The sequence below is a fragment of the Aythya marila genome, assembly GCF_965140915.1.
Source record: "Aythya marila genome assembly, chromosome: 4".
Taxonomy (NCBI): domain Eukaryota; kingdom Metazoa; phylum Chordata; class Aves; order Anseriformes; family Anatidae; genus Aythya; species Aythya marila.
The window spans coordinates 49,829,950-49,850,049 of NC_139045.1; the positions used below are offsets into that span (position 1 = coordinate 49,829,950).

The window sequence follows — 20,100 nt, forward strand, 5'->3', positions numbered from 1 at the left end:
AGTTGAAAGTAATGAATAGTATATAATCAAAAATAATTTAAATATAAAATTCAGTGTATGATTCTGTCAGCCACTCATACAGAAAAACTGTTGTTACTTTGAAAAAAGTACATTGTGTGAAAAACCTGTAGAGTTCGTCCTTGAAGATTACTTCAAACTGATAATGGAAAAAATATTTGAACATTATAATTTATATAAACTTATTTCATTTCTAAGACTGTTTCATTCATAGGTCATGGAGTCATTGTTTTCCATGCGCCTTTGTGATTTTGACTTTATTTGAACCCTTTATTTAGTGAGGAATATTATTCTGTTATTATTAGATAATTATTATATTATTATTATGTATTTTAGATCTGTGCCAACAGATACGCTGAACTTCAAGGGGGAGAATAAATTATAACAGATAACGTTCTATTGCATTACATTTTCTTTTTAAGCTAAAACAACATTTTGAAAAATATGAAGTGGTATGCTAAAGCTTCTTGAGAGGAAGAATAAACATCTGTGGAATATTTTAATGTTTATTTTCACTTCATGTTACTATTAAAGACACTAATTAGAGTCTGTATTTTTTTTTTTTTTAAAGTTGTTAGAGAAAGGGTTATCCAGTATGCAACAATCCTTACTGCAGATCATTTATAGTCTTCTGAGTCATATTGACCTGTCCACAGCACCAGTGAAGCAGTTTAATTTGGAAATCATAAAAGTGATTGGTAAATATGTTCAGGTAGGTACTCTGAAAAACTATTTTAAAAAAAGCTTTTCTGGTTATTATAAAAGTGAAATTACACTTGATTTTTATTTGAGAATTAATATATTTTAGATGTGAAAATAGTGGTTTAAAGTTCCATGGTATTTTTTCCCTTAATTCGTTATGTGCTTATGCATTTGTCCAACTTGATATATATCTTGTGGAACAAGTTACCTTAGTGTGTTTATTTACAGATGTAGGTAGTTCTACATTCATTTTAATAATCAAAGGATCATCTACTATGTCTACATAACTCTAAATATGGAAATGTTTGCTGTTAAATACTGTCCAAATGTATTTTAAGTGCATACTTTTTCAAACTAAGTTTGTATAGGTAAATATATGTTTAAATCATTTTCACTAATATATCTGTTCAAGTGAGGAACACTGAGGTGCACCGTAAGGAATTCAAGTGCTTTTTTTTTTTTGTTATTATTAAAGAAAGTACCCAAAAGATGAACCAGTGTTTTGCCTTAGGTAATTTGATCCTTTGTAATTTGAACACAATTTACTGAAAATCTATTTTGTGGAAGAAAATCTAGCATCTTGCTGAAAGGTTTTATACAAATGCCTGGAGCACAAAACCATTTCAGTGCACAACATTCTCGTTATTTTTCTCCTTTTCTTTCTTCCCCAAATTCCATTATTGCCAAATGTAGTTCAGTCAAATGGTTTAATCATAATTAACCAGGAAAGGTAGTGCTCCCTGGCCGTTTTGCTATTGATGGATATGTACTTTAGATATTGTGCTCCTGTCAGAGTGCATTAGGCAAAATGGAATGATTAGCATAACAGCTAACATTCATAAATAGCCTGACATCTGCTCGTTTCGCCTCTAACCTTTATCTGAGCTTTCTGTGCAAGCCCACACCACCATGGAATGAAGTCATAATTAGAAGATGTTAGCCATCAACATACTGGAACTCGTGAAAGAATGTTCCAGAGAAGGACATGCATTTTTCATAGGACGAAACATTAATTTGGGTAACAAAAGCAAAGTTCATAAAATAAGGTTTCTTGTTTAATCGTGGTGCTATTAAACCACAATTTTCTAGATTTTCTAGTCTTCTGCAATCACAATTTATCTTAATAAATGTAAGTTGCTACAGGATGGTTCAGGTTTGAGATGATAGTTCTTTTATGCTTATGATGTACAGAAATTAAAGAAGTTGAAGGCCATCATTACCTAGAAAGAAGCAGGTACTACTTAGAGCCTTGAAAGTGGTGGTTTTTTTTCTTTACTGCATTAAAAAATAATAACAAACTTATCATCATACTTTAAAAAAAAATAAATTGTGCTCATTCCAAAAACACTGGAAGATTAAAGTTTCAGGTGAAATCCTAACATTTTCAGAAGCATAAATCTAACCTTCCCCAGGTGCTGCTTTTGATGTAAGTCTTGTTATCCACTCTACAATGTCTGCAACTAAAACTGCTGAATTATTTACATTACCTTAATCATCTTCCTAAGGACGGTGCACTTAGCTCAGACTCTGCCTCATATTTTCTCATACTTTTGCTTGTTTTTTTAAGCACTCCATCAGTTAGATACAATATGAATACTTCATAAACTTTTTTTTTTCTTTTTTTTTTTTTTTTTTTTAAGATCTTTCAAATGCTTGAGAAGATACAAAACATGAAACATGTTTGTCTGTTTCAAATTCAGTTTACTCTGCCCTTAAGTGTAAAATAATTAGAGATGCCAGTAGGTGAAAGTTATTTTCCTTTGAAATACTATTGATTTTTAATGCTGTGGCACCAAGGGCAGGTGCTCCAGATAATGGTTAAAATAAATAAACAAGCAACCTGTAATGTAAATACTGGGAGCAAGGGACATGGAACAGTCTGGTGTGGCTGGCACTGTGAGCCAGAGCTACCAAGCAGGCCTTGCTCTTTCTGACCTCTGGCCATGGGATGGATGAGCCAGTGCCTCACTGCTGCCTTGCTGGTGCTTCCAGTTTCAAATCTTCTGCCTGTGTTCGTGTCTTGCAGTCACATATAGATTAGAGCTTTTGGCTCTGGGAATGTTGAAATAAATCAATGCAGAATCCTACTGTACGTTACAAACTGATGTATTATTTGAAGTGATTGTTTGGTGATTTACATATGTTCTTTTTAGAGTCCATATTGGAAGGAAGCTCTTAATATTTTGAAACTGGTGGTGTCTCGATCAGCAAGCCTTGTTGTACCTAACGATATTCCAAAGTCTTACGGAGGTGACATAGGTTCTCCTGAAATCTCTTTCACGAAAATTTTTAATAATGTTTCCAAGGAGCTACCTGGCAAGACCTTAGATTTTCATTTTGATATATCAGAGGTAATTACTCTGTTTAAACTACAATGCAATAATGACTTTCTATTTCAAACTTGGGTATGTTTTATGTTAGCCTTCTGCATTGATATGTCTTAAATATAATTGTTAAGAACAGAAGATGTTGAAGATGTTATGCACTTGTGAGGCATAATTAAAGTTATACTGAAAGGATGCATTAGAGCTAAATATAATATAATACAGGTGATATTCTTTGTATGTATGAAGAGGGGAGCATATGACTAGTATAATATAGGGATTTGAAAACTGTAGGCTTTAGAAGGATTCAAAAATAAGTTGAATAGTTGAAACTGGTCCTAAATAATGGCTGGAGTTGTACATGTCTTGGGCCGTTACTTAAATCAGTAGAGTCCTCTCCTTAAATTGCTTATTGGAAATTTCATTGCATGTAAATAAGCAAGACACCAGGTGAATTCCCACACAGTTCATTGGAGGAGTACTTCCTGTCAGAAAAGCTGATTTGATCCCTGGTTTTTAGAAGTTGTGTTTGTTCTAGTGAAGTTGCTGGACTGTAGAAACAATAGTTTGATGTTTATGAGTGCACCCACAGAGAAATTTATCATCTATTAAACTTAGAATGTAGTTATTTTAAAAGTGCATTTAAAAATATAACTGGATTGTTAGCATAAACTAGTATATTTCAAAAAATACAAATGGACAGAATGGCAGTCTGCTGCTTAGGGTAGAAGTATTCAACTTCGTGTGTCCCAATATACTGATGTTATCAGTGATGTCCTCAGTGAATTAGGCATGGACTTCATAGAATTCTAAAAACAAAGCAAAGGAAGGCACAAAGAAAAAAGCCCTCTGTAGTGTAATACTAATTTCTAAAATCAAATGCGTAATCTTTATTAATACAGATTTGAATTTTACTAAAGCATGTGTTGTCTTTGTTAGACACCAATTATTGGCAATAAATACGGTGATCAACACAGCGCAGCTGGTAGAAATGGGAAACCAAAAGTCATTGCTGTCACCCGGAGCACCTCTTCAACTTCATCAGGCTCCAATTCAAATGCATTAGTTCCTGTCAGCTGGAAGAGACCACAGCTATCTCAGGTACATTGTGTCTCAAGCACGTTATACTTATAAAATAGGCATTGTTTACGAATGTTGTGTGATAAAGGTATTTGTTGAAACGTAATTTGAAATCTACATGATGTCTTAGCAGAACAGTAAATTAATATATCATAAGCTGAAAGCTAATACAGATGAAGAGGATAAATGGTAAAATTATTTTTAGAGGATGATAGCATGTGAGATGACTAGTTAAAAATGCAGAGATTTTACATTTTTATTTGGACTTCTGGTAGATGCCTTGCTTTTTGATTTTTTACTATTATTTTTTGTTATTTATTTATTGTTACATTTTTCCAGAGAAGAACCAGGGAGAAGCTGATGAATGTGCTTTCTCTGTGTGGTCCAGAATCTGGTCTTCCCAAGAATCCTTCAGTAAGTGGTGGTAGTGTTTTGTTTTGCTTTTTAAATTTGAAAAACGAGAATTCAGAAGTTGGAAGGTTTTATTTGTACTTTTACCCATATCTTCAGGTTGTGTTTTCCTCTAATGAAGACTTGGAAGTTGGAGATCAACAGACCAGTCTTATTTCAACAACAGAAGAAGTTATTCAAGAGGAGGAAGTGGCTGTAGAGGACAACACCAGTGAACAACAATTTGGAGTTTTTAAAGACTTTGACTTTTTAGATGTTGAATTGGAAGATGCAGAGGTGAGACCTTGGGAATTCTTCTGTATATTTCCTTTTGAGAGTGTTCTTAAAATTAGGCTGTGTTGGTGCAATTCTAAGGAAATGGCAGCTCTTCTGACTAATCCAATTGGGAAGAATTTATAACATGATTAAATTGAACTTGCATGATAAAGAAACTTGTATCTTAAACTTTGCAGTGTTCAGTTGTTGAAAATTGTTCAGGGGGAGGAGGTTCTTTGTCAGAGGTGATGTTAAGTGACTTAATCTGAAAGTGAAGTGATGTGATGGTATAAGCCAATGACAAGATGAACACCTGTTTATAAAGCAGTAGAAAACTTCTGGAGTAACAGTAGTATGCAGCAGAAATCTGTGAAGCAGTATGCTAAGAAAATATAATCTTTGTTCTTGAGGCATTTCTGCATTTTGAAAAGATGAACAGCTTTCAAAGTTGTAAACTGTACACTATACTAATTATATATGATTGATTCAGTCATACTAATTGCTTGCATTCTGACTTCAACATTATATCTGGCTTGTTGCAGTTGTTATGTTTCCTACACTTTTCCCCCTATCACAAAAAGTGAAGGAGAGTTAAAATTGAATTTTAGGAAATAGTAACAATTACATTACAAATTGTTACTTATTTGGGATAAATAAGAGGCTTCAGACCAGAATTGGATTAAGTTTAAAAGTGTGGTTGAAAGGACTGAGGAGAAGTGGGAGAAGAAATTGAATGCTTTGCAGTTTCTTTGAATGTTTTTATTACAGTCTATACAAAGCAGTGAATTAGTAATGGTGACCCTTGCAGGTCATGGGTCAACAGACTACCTAGGCAGATATCAGCTTATATAAACCTAAAATTGTTCTCCTCTTGGTTTATCCATCCCTTTATACAAGATCTTGCTTTGTTCCCCATAATAATTCAGTTTTTTCTCACTCTCTTCCTGCTTGCTTCACTTCAAGCCAGTTATTTGCGTGTTCTAGAAGTATAGGCTCCTTACCATATTGCATACGTGACCACAACCTATACAGATGCAATTTCCTATATTGAATGCTGCTCAAATAGTTAAGAGCCAAGGCTCAATAATAAAATATTATATTAACATCTAGGTGAGGCTTTGCAGGTAGGATGCCAAAAGTTCAAAACTTTGCCAAACAAAGTTACTCTTCAACTTTCTCATTATGTGCCTGTATGCAGCATTCAGTGCTTTACTTGAAGGGGAAAAAAAAGGCAGAGAACATACACACTTAAGGTTTACATATTAGTTTACATATAAATTGTGCACTTGATACAAGAGATGCCTAGTTTTTCACCAGAAATGCAGAACATTCCTTGTTGCTTAATTAAACTTAAGTGCTTCTGCCTACAGAAGTGCTACCTTATTGTTGTTGGGATTGTTTTGCTTTGGCATAAGTTTTTACCTTTTGTGGAGCAAAACAAATCACTAAGAGGGAAAGAGACTACAAAATGTTTAGTTGACTCTGCATATTTAAAATATAGTGATACTATCTCAGTTCGCCACAAGAGACGTTCTGTTAGAGCAGTTTCGGAACCCATACTTGTACACTTGGAACTAGATGTGATGTTTTAATAACTGGCTGTAGACTGGCAAAGTGAAACGATCAGGTTTTCCATCTAACTGGTTGTGTTGTTGAAGGTTGACAAAATGCTTGAGAAAATCAAATACGACTGTTGTACTTGTGGATTTAAAAAGTAGTGTGTTTTAAGATCTGGATGTCACTTAGTATGTTGGATGTTTGCAACCTAAGTATGCCAGCCTTAAAATGTGAAAACTAGAAAGGATCCAGCTGTTGATGTTTAGGGTGCTTTCCATAAAATTGATGCAAAGTAACTGATAGAACAATTAATGAAGATAGTTTTTCTGCAGCTTGAAAATAATTAATGTTGATGATGCTTTGTCAGTTGAATGTGGTCACTTTAGATTCATGTGTGTTAGTTAAAAGAATCTCATCTAATGTTTGTGGCTTTACATGTTACACTAGAAAAATGTATCATAAGCATGTTGGTTTTGGTGTTCTGTCATCAGTTTATTTTTAATCAGTCTCCCATTAGAAAGAAAAATTATTTTAAATACTAGCTTTTTTGACTAAAGCTTTTTTCAGAGCTTGAATCAGTCTTTTACTGTTTGCAAATCCTATGTAATAAAACATTTTTCCCTGGTTCTAGAGTATCTTTAAGTGTTTGTCCTCGTTCTTTCTAATTATATGTGTTTTCCTTTTTGCTAACCAGGAGCTGCAGGTAAGTTGCAGCCTGGTGCCCTGGCTTGTTCATGTGTTGTTGTCTGTGGTGTGTTTGTACTTTCTAGTCAGAGACATAAAATGGTACTGATATAGGTTATAGGTTAAGCTACTCCCCAAGATGATAATCAAAAGAATTCTACTTCATTTAGCATATATTTTAATTTCTCTACAAACATCATTTAGCAAGGCATTTAAACTTTTAATAAAATTAAAGGGCTGATTGAAACTCTGTTCATAATGCATTTCGTACTTGTGTTGTCTGCGTTGCATTTGTATATTAATTTTATATGTATGAGTTTCAAGATAATATATGTCTGCAAACTTTTTTTATTACAGGGTGAAAGCATGGACAACTTCAACTGGGGTGTTCGTAGGCGCTCTCTTGACAGTATTGACAAAGGAGACACACCGTCTCTTCAAGAATGTCAGTACTCTGGTAGCACACCCAGCTTGAACTTGACCAACCAGGAAGATACTGATGAGTCTTCAGAAGAAGAAGCAGCGCTGACTGCAAGTCAGATACTGTCTCGATCACAGATGGTAAGTTACTTTACTGTGAAAGGAATCTGAGAACCTAAGTTTTTACCTGCATTTTTAGTGACTAAGTATGGCTCACACTTCTCATCCAGAGGAACAAAGGCCTTGAATAAAACTAATATGTCTATGATACTTTTTCACTTTAACATCACTGAAGGAAAAGAGTTAATCTGCTAGTGGTACATAACAGATTTATAGTTTTAGTAAATAACAGATTTATAGTTATAGTAAATTAATGATCTTTTCAGTGCCTTTACACTTAAAACAATTGTTCGAATATAAGTGTAAAATTGCATGTTACATATGAAGTATGTGTCTTTGCGGATTCTTAGCTTCAAAAAAACACTAAAAATAATAAATAAAGACAAGAGCAGTAAGTGATTCCATGGGAGCCTCAATTGTGTTCAACTATTGAAATTGCTAATCTAATTATGCATTTTGAAGTGTGTGTTACGTATAAATGAGGAAAATCAAGAACATAAGCTATTCAGAAGTCTCTCTGCATAACATAAATGAATTAGGAAGAAAAGTGGGAGAAAAGGGAGCAGTAAAGATAGTATGCCCCTTTTCAGGCTTGAGGTAAAGTCTGCATTGTTTCCCATAACAAAGAGCTCTGCTGATCAGTGCTTTGTCTAGAAATTTACCCATGCCAAAAACCTTTCAGAAGAAAGGAAGTTATTTTCAGGATCTCAGGGATAACTTCAAATTTGTCTTTGAAGTTAAATGTTGCAGAAATGTATGTGATGCTTGCAGTGTTTTTAGTATCGAGTTAAGCTTGTGAATAAATTCAAATAGCTAACCATACTGAAACAGCCGATTTTAAAACTAATGTTTCTTTTTTCTGTTATTTATGTTTGATGAATTGAAGAATTTGTTTCTTTCTTTTCTTAGTTAAACAGTGATTCTGCCATAGATGAAACAATATCAGATCATGCTGGTTTATCACTTCAGTCTCAAGACTCCACTAGCAGTGTGGGAACAGAAGAGGTGCTTCAAATCAGAACTGAGACCCCAAGTTTGGAGGCTTCTCTAGATAACTCTAGCAACCAGCTGCCTGAGGTGGGGAGAAATGTGGGCTGGTGCATGGCTGATTTGGGCTCCTTCTAGTGTTTAGTAGCAACTTTTGCTTTCTTTTCGACTGAATTTTCATCTGTTACATTGATTGTTTGATTTGCTTTTAATATTTCTAACCTGTTGGAATGTTCTTACAAAATGTTCCCTCGGAATGAAAACTATATGTGATGGACTCAGGGAGCTTACCACAGGTTAAAAATATTCCTGAAGGGCTGATAATGAACATTTCATGGTGCCAAATGATAATAGGCTAATATTCATGATGCTTTTCCTTGATATGGTTGAAATCCTCCTTGAGCAAAATTTTCTTTCAAATACTTTTTATTTCCTTTGTTTGCTTTCTTTGGGTTAATGTGATTGGTGCTATGTGGGAATAAAAACCTCAGGCCAGCTGTGTTAGCAGTTGGTTCAATTAAATAATCCTTTAAAAAGGACCACAGATGCTAGTGGTATACTTTTTTGGAAAAGGCCTGTGTGGAGTGAGACAGTTTTCAAGCTAATGGCCGCCTGCAAATCTGTGAGTACTTCAGTTTTTTGTTTTTTAAAATCTTTTGAATATTTTAATATAGCAAAACTCAATTGAAATAACTATAATCTGCTACATTTCCTATGATATTTAGCAGTTGTAGGTAAAAACTCAGTATGTTGGCTTTTTTTTTCCTCCATAAATTTGAAGTGGCTAGTTTTAGGTGGACTTTTTATCACTTCGTTTAAAAAATACTGATGGGACTGGCAATCTTATTTTTGTTTGGTAAAGCATTGCTAATCCCTACTTTAACAGAACATTCAGTTTCAGTGAGTTTTTCAGAAAACTAACCTATCCCTATATATATTTGAATAACCGTTAGTGTACATTTAAGAATGTCTTCAGCCAACTTGGTTTAAGCATTCCTAGTTCAACTAACTGGGGTTTCTGAACAAATCCTATAGTATAACTGTTTGTTACTTAGAAAAACACTGTTTTAGCAAGCGAACCACTTAGCTAATTTAAAGAAAATAATTGAAAGAACAAAAAACATACTTCAGAGGGGAAGTGTGAGTGATTGCTATCCTGTGGTAAAATCTTCACCTTCTAGAAATGTAATACTGTGACTCCCATAAAGCAGCTTTTCCCCACATTTTTCATGTTTTGCCATTGGAATATGGTTATATTGCAGTTGATAAATTGTTATAAATACTCAATTTTTTTTTTAGAGCACCTGTGCTTAGGTTGCCCATCAGGCTGTTCTATTACTGTTACATCTGTTTATCTACGACTACGTTTTTGTTCCAGTGGAGTTTTGAGTGATGAAGAACCCGTAATCTAGATTAGTATTTTTCCAATATACATTGATGTGTTATTTTAAGATTTGAAATCATTCCTTTAGTAAAGGGAGAAGCAAGATATAAGTTTTTGTTGCTGTTATTTTGTGTTATTTTTAATAGAATCAAATTCACCACAATAGAACTTTTCTTTGTCGTTTGCCCATGTGGTACATTCTTAGCTGTAACTCATTTTTGTTTTCTTATTTCTTACTAAGGCTGCCTTTAAATTTGGTTTCATTGTTCTTCTGCAGCTCCCTTTATAAGATCACTAAACGTTTGATAATCCAAGTAAAAGCGCTCATGGGAAAAAAAAAAAAAGTTGCAATATTTTATTAGAAATATTGAAAGCATTAAAAATAATTCATACCTTTAAATTGGGCCATAAAATTGTTTCATGACTAAGCATCATCAAGCAAAAAGTGCTATATCAGAAGCAACAGCTGATAAGTGAGATTTTTTTCTTCATCTGTGCAATGAAAAGGCTCCACTGATGGTATAGTTAAAGGTCAGTGTATTTCATAAATAAATTCACAGAAATAGACATATGCCCTCAGTGGTACAGAAGTCTGTGAATATCAATCAAGATCTAGGTCTGTAATGTAAGACTCTATTGCACTTTACTGTGTAACAGTAGCTCTATATATTTACCTCAGAGTGTGTAGTCAGTTAATATAGTCCTCTATCTATGACTGAATGACTGAAAAAAAAAACAATGTTAAAACTGAAAGCAGAAGCCTTGTGTTTCATATACAGCATGTGTGGATCTGGGATTTTTTTTTGTCATTGCTCTTTATTCGTAGTGCCTCGCAGTGAACTTTTAAGTCAGCTGTTTCTTTGAAATTTCAAGGAAAAAATAATGTCATTTTTAGATGGCTTTTTAAATTTTAAGTCTTGCATTTAAGGTGCTAGATTCCATGAGAAAAAAATTACTCACAGTATTTTGAGTTTGTTCTTGGGACCTTATATGGTTGATAGAGTTTGATGAAGTTCAGGCAGTAATGAGAGTTTGGCATTATCTAGCTGTACATGTATGGAGCTCCCTTCTGGGAAGGGGCTCAGCTGTACAGACTGATGGCAAGATTGGTGCGATGCATAAGGGAAAAATATTGGCTGCAAATGCATATGAATGTGATTTCTAATTATGATGTGTTCCACGTTTATTTTGTGCTTTTTAGAATATGGGATTCAGTCAAACACTCAAATTTAGCTTTCCACAAGAATTAGCTGTTTAGCTTATTGCTAAAATTCTGTCTTTTGACAGAATGAGCTGGAAAATATACGTACTATCAATTCGCTTTGAAAAAATCTTAAAGCCAGGAAAAACAAATTTTGTTCTGAATTCATGAACTGTGCAACTCACAGTGTGGTGCCGTTCTTTTTTCCTGTGCTCATACGCTTGACGTATAGCTATTTCAATACAGGCATTTCATTGCACATCAAGTGTCTGTTACAGAAAATATTTTTATGCAGATATATATTTATCAAAATTTGCCTAAAGTAGAATAAATGAAGCTATTATTTAAAAACAAGCATGTGTGTGTGTGTGCTGGTTAGATGCAGTTGAATTCCTTGTTTCTCTTTATAGGGTTGCTAAAGAGTTAAGTAAATACTTTATTCTAATGTGTTTGGATAATTCCCAGTAACAGCATGTTTCTACAAAGAAGACAAAGTGTTTTACATTCCAGTTAGCAATTTGATTCAGCTTACAAGAATATCTCAATTTTGAACAATAAGCTTTACAAGCTTAAGTATATGAAAGTTTCTTACTAAAACAATTCTCTATTTTATTCACCTGTAGTGTAGATTTATGAAGGAATGGTTTACTAGAAGTAATTTCCATTAGGTTCCATGGAGTTATCAGCTATATAGATCATATTAAATCATGCTTTTAAGATCCTTTTAAGTGTATCATTCACTGACTGTTGGTAATATGTTAACATCTATAAAGGAATGAACCACTGCTTCGATCCAAGTTATTTTGCTGTGCTGTTGTAAAAATGCCTGGTGTGCCCGTGTGCTGCTTGGTGCAACAAAATAGCTGGTTTGTGCAGTAAAATTCCAGATTCAGGTTGTACAGAAGAGGCATTAGCAGTAGGGTCACTAGCTGTGTCAAAAGACAGCAGTATCACATGTAGAAATGTAACAGTCAAAGTGAGATAATATTAGGACCACCATGAAATAAAATTATGTAGCTCTGTTTAAAGCTGATTTGTCTGTTCCTCTAGTATACGTGTAGTTATTTGTCAAAGGCTATGTTTAGACTGACGAGAGCCATGAAATGATGTGTATGCTTAGAGGCTGCCCAAAAGTTTGTTCACTAGTCATCACTATGTAAGCAGAGGTAGAACAACACGTTAAGAATGAAAACGGGCGATAATTTGTGCCTTTAGGAAACAGCAGTTACAGGAAGGTGTCATTTTTATTCCACAGAAAAATCCAGTAAAAGGTTTCAGATGAATTCATCGTAAATTAACTAAATCTAAGTTCATCTGTTGAATAAAGTAATTTTAATGAATATAATGATGCTAATGGAGGGAAAGAGAAGGGAGAAAGGGTCAGTCTAATACTGCCTTCCTGAGTTTAAAGATCATCTCCTTGTTATTGCCAGTGATCAAAAGTCTTCGTTCAGAGATTCAGAGTTAAACCCTTAAAGCTTCCCATTTAAATAATAATAGCAAAATAACAGAAGTAGTGGAATGTCCCTTTCCATTGTTCTTCTGTTACCTGTTATTCAGTTACAGTTTAAGTACTTGTTCAAAAGGATTGTAGAAAGGAAAGAAACTTTCTGTAGTGGTAACAGACCTCAGAGGCAAACACTGAGGTAGTGATTTTGGTCCTTACTTGGACAAGTAAAACATGAAGGTCTTGAATGTATTTGTTGTGATCTAAATATGTTTGAGGCTATTTGCACATACTCTTCTGGGAGCGTTGTCCTAGCAGAATTAATGGAATGTGTCTGAGACATTGTATTTGCTATTAATAAGTCATATTCTAGAATAGTCAACTTAATCATGTTACAAACGTTAAAAACAGACTGCTTGGTTTTGGACAAGTAAAACTGAACAATCCAAAGAGATGAATGTTTAAAGTATAAATGGAAATACATAAATACATTTGTTTTTATCAGTCTGTTACTTTACTGTAATAAAAGCTGTTAAGAAAGTGTAAGCCCTGATGATAAAAGTAATAAAATTCTGTTTGATTCACAGGAAGGCAGTTCAGCAGTAAGGGATGAACAGGTTAGCACTGCTAGTGAAGACACTGGGTCATATCTACTACAAGAACAACAGGACTGTCTGGTCTGTCATGAACCTCTTGAGTTGGAAGAGACTCCAGAACTGGCAGAGCCTGCAGCTCCAGAGAGCTATTCTGAATCTATCTGTGAAGAGGATGTCACTCTTGCTTTGAAAGAGCTGGATGAGAGATGTGAAGAAGAAGAAGCTGACTTCTCTGGTTTGTCTAGGTCAGACTAACATTAGTTCTAACTAATAGAAATTGTGTGTTATCAATGCATGAATCAAGGTAATTTTTCTTATGGCACAGTTTCTTTAATTAATCCCACAGTACGGGCATCTAAAACAGTGCTTGCCCATCTGATCTAATGATTGTTTTTGCCTATTAAGCAAATAAACGCAGTAATTTTCTTTTTCTGATGAGAGAAATTTTTCTCTGTGGTGAGAGAAGTTATTTATGGTGTAGGGAAACAGCCATGCAGGAAAAAGATGAGAATACTTGAGTAAAAGAAACGTATCATTCCTTATAATACAGAACATTTTAACAATTAAATTAATAGTTGTAATTAGTAATATTGATTAATTCATAGTTTGATTTTCTTGGAGGTTTAGTGCCTAATGGAAAGTATGATTGCAGAATGCTCTTAAAACAAAGGCCTGTTAAATTGATTGCCCATAAAAATGAAAGTGTTCCAATCTATCTCCATTCACTCAAGAGTATTACTTAAGACAGTTCTAAAATATTATTGAACCGGCAAATGATCATTTATCTTAAGGAAAGCTAGAATTTGTTATAGATAGTGGTGGACTTTATGTTTAGATGAATAAAAATTTAAAGCAATGAATATTAATTCTGTTATTGAGGGCACAAAAAATGTCAATTTCTGAGTGGTATGCATACATATGTAGTGCTGTGTATAGCTATCTGTAACCTGCAGATAACCCTTTGTCTGTGCATAGAAATAGCATGTTTTAATAAATGTTGGAGGTACTTGAAGTTATAAATGACTTTTTATATTTCTATAATGCAGTAGAAAAGGTTTTATTCTTTTTTTTTTACTTTACTCTTTTCTTGGTTCATAGTTACCTTAGTTGATTGATTATTTATTATACAAAACACAATATTGAAGTCTTATTTTTTCCTGAAAATTTACTGAGGGGGTTAACTTCTGTTTGTTATTTATAGCCAAGATGAAGAAGAACAGGACGGTTTCCCAGAAGTGCAAACTTCCCCACCTCCTTCACCATTTCTTTCTGCCATATTGGCAGCTTTCCAACCAGTGGCATATGATGATGAAGAGGAAGCCTGGCGTTGCCACGTCAATCAAATGCTGTCAGATACAGATGGTTCTTGTGCTGTCTATACATTTCATGTCTTCTCAAGATTGTTTCAGGTCAGTGAATTGCAAATTCATGGTTAGTTGAAGTCCATTCCTCCTGCTTTCAAAACTATTCTTCCCCTCTGTAACTGCAAAAGATGTTAAGACTGGTAGCAAGAAGCCTTAGAGAGCAAATCAAAAGTGGACCAAAAAAAACAAAGCAACAAACAAACAAAACACATTACTAAAAGTAGATGTCATATGCTACTTTTCCATGGGGTATCTTCTGTATTCATTGCCTGAGAGAGTTAGATCCTGCTCAGGAAAAAACAAAACAAAACAAAAACAAAAAAAAAAACATATTCAGTATTTCTTCTAAGTTCTTAGTTCGCATTGTGTTCCTTTTTTTATTTTATGAACATCAACCAAGCTCTGTGCTGATTACAGGATTAATGATTTCCTCCTGGGTTTTCTATGGGGCTCAGTACTGTGGAATCACAACATGACAAATACTAATGAATTTATCTTTCATCTGTCTTGTGAGAAAAGGAGTTTTTCTTGAATTGAAACACCAGGAGATCCATTAAAGCTGGAAGTTTCAAATGTCTCTGAAGTTACATTTACCTCACAGATTTAGCATCCAACATGAAATGTCTATGATCTCATTTTTCTGGCTCCCTTCTCCTTATGTTTAGGGGATGCGTTTTTTATGTTTTCAAAGTGGGACCACTTAGATGTATATTATTGTTGGCAACTTCTTATGAGGATGGGAGGAGTACAATTATGCCATTTTATTTACAGGCAAAATGCCAAGTGAGCTAATAGCAGATTCAGTATTACAAACCAAGACCTTCTGTCTCCAACCCTTTCTTATTTCTCCAGAACTAATTTTGCCTGCTGTTTGGTATGCCATAATAAACTTCTCAGTGAAAGGCTTGCTTTGTTTTACCACACTACTCTACTACCATTTTATCCCATGAGCAGGTTTAGGGTCAGTACCACGAAGTAATTTGTGTGAGGAGTTCATACTCTGCCTTATTTACAGAATTAACCCCTCCCTTTTTTTTTAGTAGAATTAAGCATTTTGCCACAGTGCTGTGAAATTTCTCTTATTAGCTTTAGACTTCTGACATCTTGCTTTATCTAGATATCAGGGGGTTAATTTATCTGTATAACAGCTAAGTTTAGCAGCTTTATACAACCATTCATTTTTTGAAAGTGGTGAAAATGGAGTGTTACGCAGATAGCACTTCATATTCTCTTATACTTGTTAAAGAGGGCATTAGAAGGAAAGGCAAAACCTTTTATGGCTTGACAGAGTAGCCATCAGTCAGCTGGAAAGGCACATTCTCTGGGAGAACGGGAAGCAGCAACACAAGGCTGAAGTCTGGGCAAAGATGCATTCCTGAGAAGTTGTTACTGAGCACAAAGAAGGGTTAAAATAATAAAATGGGACCCTGGAGGCCTTGTTTGGCTGGGCCTTTCCATTATGCCCTCCTAACTGTGTTTAACTTTGCAGCCATAAATATCTTCATATAACTTTATTCTACATGTAACTTTCTACGTTTATGAAATAATGTATAGCAAAGTGTCAGATTAGGCCATGCCTACAGTCCGTGTAATTGAACATGTTATACATAGGACTGATTTTTGAAGAAGGTGAAACACCTTGCAGGTGACAGTTTTTGACACACATGATACTACACAGGTCTTACCCTGACTCATAAAATTCTGTGTATAACCTTCTGGAACACAAGCACTTGAAAATCAATGGAACTATTTGTACTGCACAAAGACAAGTAGTCATTCAGATATCCTGATGTTAAAGGACTGGATATGAAAGGAATAATTATCTTCGTAGTTACATGCTGTTTTCTTTTACTTACTCATGTATTACTTTTTTAGAGCTAGTTTTACATAAATACATGAATTATATATTACTTTGTACGTTAATGTCTAAAACTATGCTGTCATAATGGAAATTGGCCATGAAATGCTTAATCTAAAACACCATATGAGGAGAATAGTGCTATAAAGTTAATGTTTGTTTTTTTTTTCCTGATTCGCTTTCTAGAGCATTCAAAGGAAGTTTGTTGCTATAACAAACGATTCAGTCAGCTTTCTGGGTGAAAGTCTACAACGCATTGGAAAGAAATTTAAAAGTTCACTGGAAGTGATGATGTTGTGTTCAGAATGCCCAACAGTCTTTGTGGATGCAGAAACGGTAAAAATCTCAAATTTAATACTTAAATACAAGTCTACTTACACATTTTTATATAAAATATAAAATGATGATTTAACATTTAAAAAACAGCAATGCTTGGGAACATTGTCAAAGGTTTGAATAAAACGTTAGTTACATTTTTGCCTTTTGAAAGGTTGTGCTCATGTCGGTAATTGAAACATTATCTGAACAATTATGTAAAAAAAAGGATGCTTTTTAATAAATGAAATTAGAAAGGAATTAAAATGTTAGTAGGCCCTATGAATCATAAGCACTTGAAAACACAAGTATGAAATACATTTTCTCCAAAAAAAAAAAAAGCCACCCCCAACCCATAAAAAACCTCCAGCTTTAACAGTGAGTAAACTGATGAGATATTGTTTAAATTCCCTTGCTGTTCTTCAGCTTTCTTGCTTGTACATATTTATTCTGTATCCTTTTTCTTCATCTTCTTGTTCAAAGACCACTTACCCCGTAGCATCATTGCCTTTTTTGTGTTGTCTATGCATATATTCTATGATGCCTGAAAAAGACTTTCTGACTAAAAGTAATGAAACCTTTGAATGGTTTGTTGTTATGCAAGTTGAAATCTTGGGTTATAATAAATACTGATGTGAGAAACCAGCTCAAAGTTTTGGGGCAGTCAAAACAAAACAAAACTGCTAGTGTAATTAAGAAAAGAGACAGCAAAACAAAATGCATCATTAAATTAATATACATATGCCTGATAGTCCTATATCCTGAATGTTTTGGGTAGTTCTTGTCCACTGCTCCCAAGTAATACACTGTTGAACTGGAAATGGTTTCAAGAAAAATCAGAAGGATTATGAGATGTGTGGAATGACTTCCATATAAGAAAGACATGAGTATGCAGGCTGATTTTTCGGCCATTTAGGAGATAATGTTAGCTGTACATAAATGTTTGTATAGCTGTCGTATTTGATGTTGAAAGGGATCAAATTAAGCTAGCAGTGGCTTAGAAAACACAAAACCGAAGAGAGGTGGTTCTTCATAATCAATATCTGAAACCCCAGGCTTCTGTATAGCATAGTGTTCATGTTTTTCAAAAAGCAACTAAACAAATTCAAGAAAAAAATAGCCTGAGTAAATTTTTGAATACATAGAGCAACGTGTTAGAGGCAAAGAAAGCATTCTGGAACAAATGAGCAAATTGTTCACCACGTACTTGCTCTGTTTCGCCCTTCCTTAAGCAGCTGCTATTAGCTGTTGTCAGATGGGATGCTGAGGTAGATTGATATTTGGCCTGCCCCAGTATGAGGCTCTTCTCTTGACCTGCTTTTTTCCTTGTTGCTAAGGGGCATCTCTGCTCTTTTGCTCTTGCTTTGGAATATGGAAACTAAAAGAGCATGATAAGGACAGTGCATTTCAAGGGAACCAGGCATAATATGTTTTAACTTATGCCACTTTAAAAGCACTATAAATGAACCAAAAAAATAAATTTTATTTTGGATAAGAGGACATAAGAATAGCTATACCAGTGCATATTTAGAACAGCATGGGTGTGTACATATATGTATATTTATGTCTGTATGTATATATAATGCTACACATAACACAATATATACATATATAGAAGTATACACAAGTGTGTGATAATTTTACTCTGCTCGGCAGCTGAACTCCACCACAAATGCTCTCTCACTCCCCCGCCCAAAGGAAAAAGGGGAGAAAACATGATGGTAAGGGCTAAAGCGTTGAGATACGGACAGGGAGACCACTCACCTGTTGTCGTTATGGGCAAAACGGACTGTGCATAAGGAGGTTAACATAATTTTTAACCTATCTAGTGGGTTAGAACAGTGAGAAACTAAAAGGAAACTAAAAACACCTTACCCCCAACCACTCTTCTACCTCCTCCCCCCTGAGAGGCGCAGGGGAACGGGAATGGAGGCTGCGGTCAGTCCCTAACACTTGGTTTCTGCTGCTCATTCACGGCCACTCTCTGCCCCTGCTCTAACATGGGGTGATGATTTTGTGATGTCTACTCATGCATGCAAGAGTGACATTTGATTCAAATTTGGCCTTTGAATCATTCAGAAAGTAGTTTTCAGCAGAAGGATGTCCCGTTAACCTCAAAGCACTGGTTCACAAGTGATTCTGTCCTCTTGCTGATTCTGGCTGTGCAATGTTTTCCTTGCTTTCCATGTTGTTGCACACGTTGAGTACACGTTGAGTTGTGCCACAGAGCCATGATTTGCCTTTCAGCTGATGTGGACATTGAGGCTGGGAGTAGAGTGTCTTAGTGTGGTGGCAGAGCAATAGTCTTGGAACACTTGGAAATACATGTTAGCATCATTCCCAACCCTACAGAGTAACTGGGGATGCTGTCACTCCCTCTGCCCCAATTTTTTAATCACAGCCTTGCACATGCGCTTGCAAGCTAATCAAGAGGTACCAGGCACCAGGGATTAGAGATAAGAACAGGACTGTTAATGTGTGCAAGGGGTGACCGGTGTGAGCAAGAAGGCACCATATTAATGGCATGATTATTACAGGAAGCAATAGGTGAAGGATTAATAAGAAAACCTAAACTGAGCGGAAAAACAGCTCCAGGGAGAAATGGTGTACAGCAAAGCTGAGGTAGCAGAGCCTGAGGGGAAAAAAAGAGATTTTGAAACTCAAGAAAAGGGGGAAATTCACTAGTGGTAGAAAGTTCTTCAAATATGCAACAGTTTCTGCTTTGATAGTTCCTGGCTTGTACAGGCTGAAGCCTGTGCTGGTGGTATAGTTTGCATATTGAAAAGGGGGAGTAAGTCTCACTGGATGCTCACTGGTTGCTACAGGAGAAATCCAGCAATATGCTTTTCTTGTTGCAGACTATCCTATTTATGCTAGCTGTGTGTCTGACAGAAATTACTCTTCTTTTTGAAAAAGCTAGAAACCCCTTTGAAATCTCTCATTCAGTTGTTGACTAGGTAATGCCCTTATTTTGGGGTCAAAACAGTTCACTGCTTGAGCTGACCCAGCACTAATTCAGAGTGTGTGTCTAACTGATTTTAGTTTGATTGCTTTCTCCAAGTGTGGCCTTGAAATTTCATATTATATAATTATTTAAATATTGGACTATATAGATTGAGATGCTATCTGACTTTTTATCTTTCAGCTAATGTCTTGTGGCCTGCTAGAAACATTGAAGTTCAGCGTTCTAGAGCTCCAAGAACACTTAGATACCTATAATGTCAAAAGAGAGGCTGCAGAACAGGTGGGTCTGTTTTGTATTTCAAACCAAAAAACACTAGAACATATTCATTGAGGAATTGTTCCAGGTCTTTATCCCTCAACACAGATACCTCAAGTAAACTGTATAAAATCTGAATTAAAATCGTGTTTCCTTT

At 35.0% G+C, this 20,100-nt stretch overlaps 1 protein-coding gene across 8 annotated transcripts in view; it reads left to right on the forward strand.

The window, feature by feature from the left end:
• The window catches only part of FRYL (FRY like transcription coactivator), a 172,055-nt gene that overhangs the window by 139,241 nt on the left and 12,714 nt on the right, over positions 1 to 20,100 (forward strand). For 7 of the 8 annotated variants that reach the window (XM_082759737.1, XM_082759736.1, XM_082759731.1 and 4 more), the window contains 11 exons: positions 590 to 730; positions 2,874 to 3,071; positions 3,984 to 4,145; positions 4,464 to 4,538; positions 4,635 to 4,811; positions 7,389 to 7,592; positions 8,481 to 8,648; positions 13,178 to 13,431; positions 14,388 to 14,595; positions 16,595 to 16,744; positions 19,869 to 19,967. In XM_082759737.1, the coding sequence (XP_082615863.1) occupies positions 590 to 730; positions 2,874 to 3,071; positions 3,984 to 4,145; positions 4,464 to 4,538; positions 4,635 to 4,811; positions 7,389 to 7,592; positions 8,481 to 8,648; positions 13,178 to 13,431; positions 14,388 to 14,595; positions 16,595 to 16,744; positions 19,869 to 19,967 (1,836 nt within the window). Of the gene's footprint in view, positions 1 to 589; positions 731 to 2,873; positions 3,072 to 3,983; positions 4,146 to 4,463; positions 4,539 to 4,634; positions 4,812 to 7,388; positions 7,593 to 8,480; positions 8,649 to 9,131; positions 9,181 to 13,177; positions 13,432 to 14,387; positions 14,596 to 16,594; positions 16,745 to 19,868; positions 19,968 to 20,100 lie in introns of those variants that run through there. The other variant, XM_082759738.1, reaches the window with a different exon arrangement.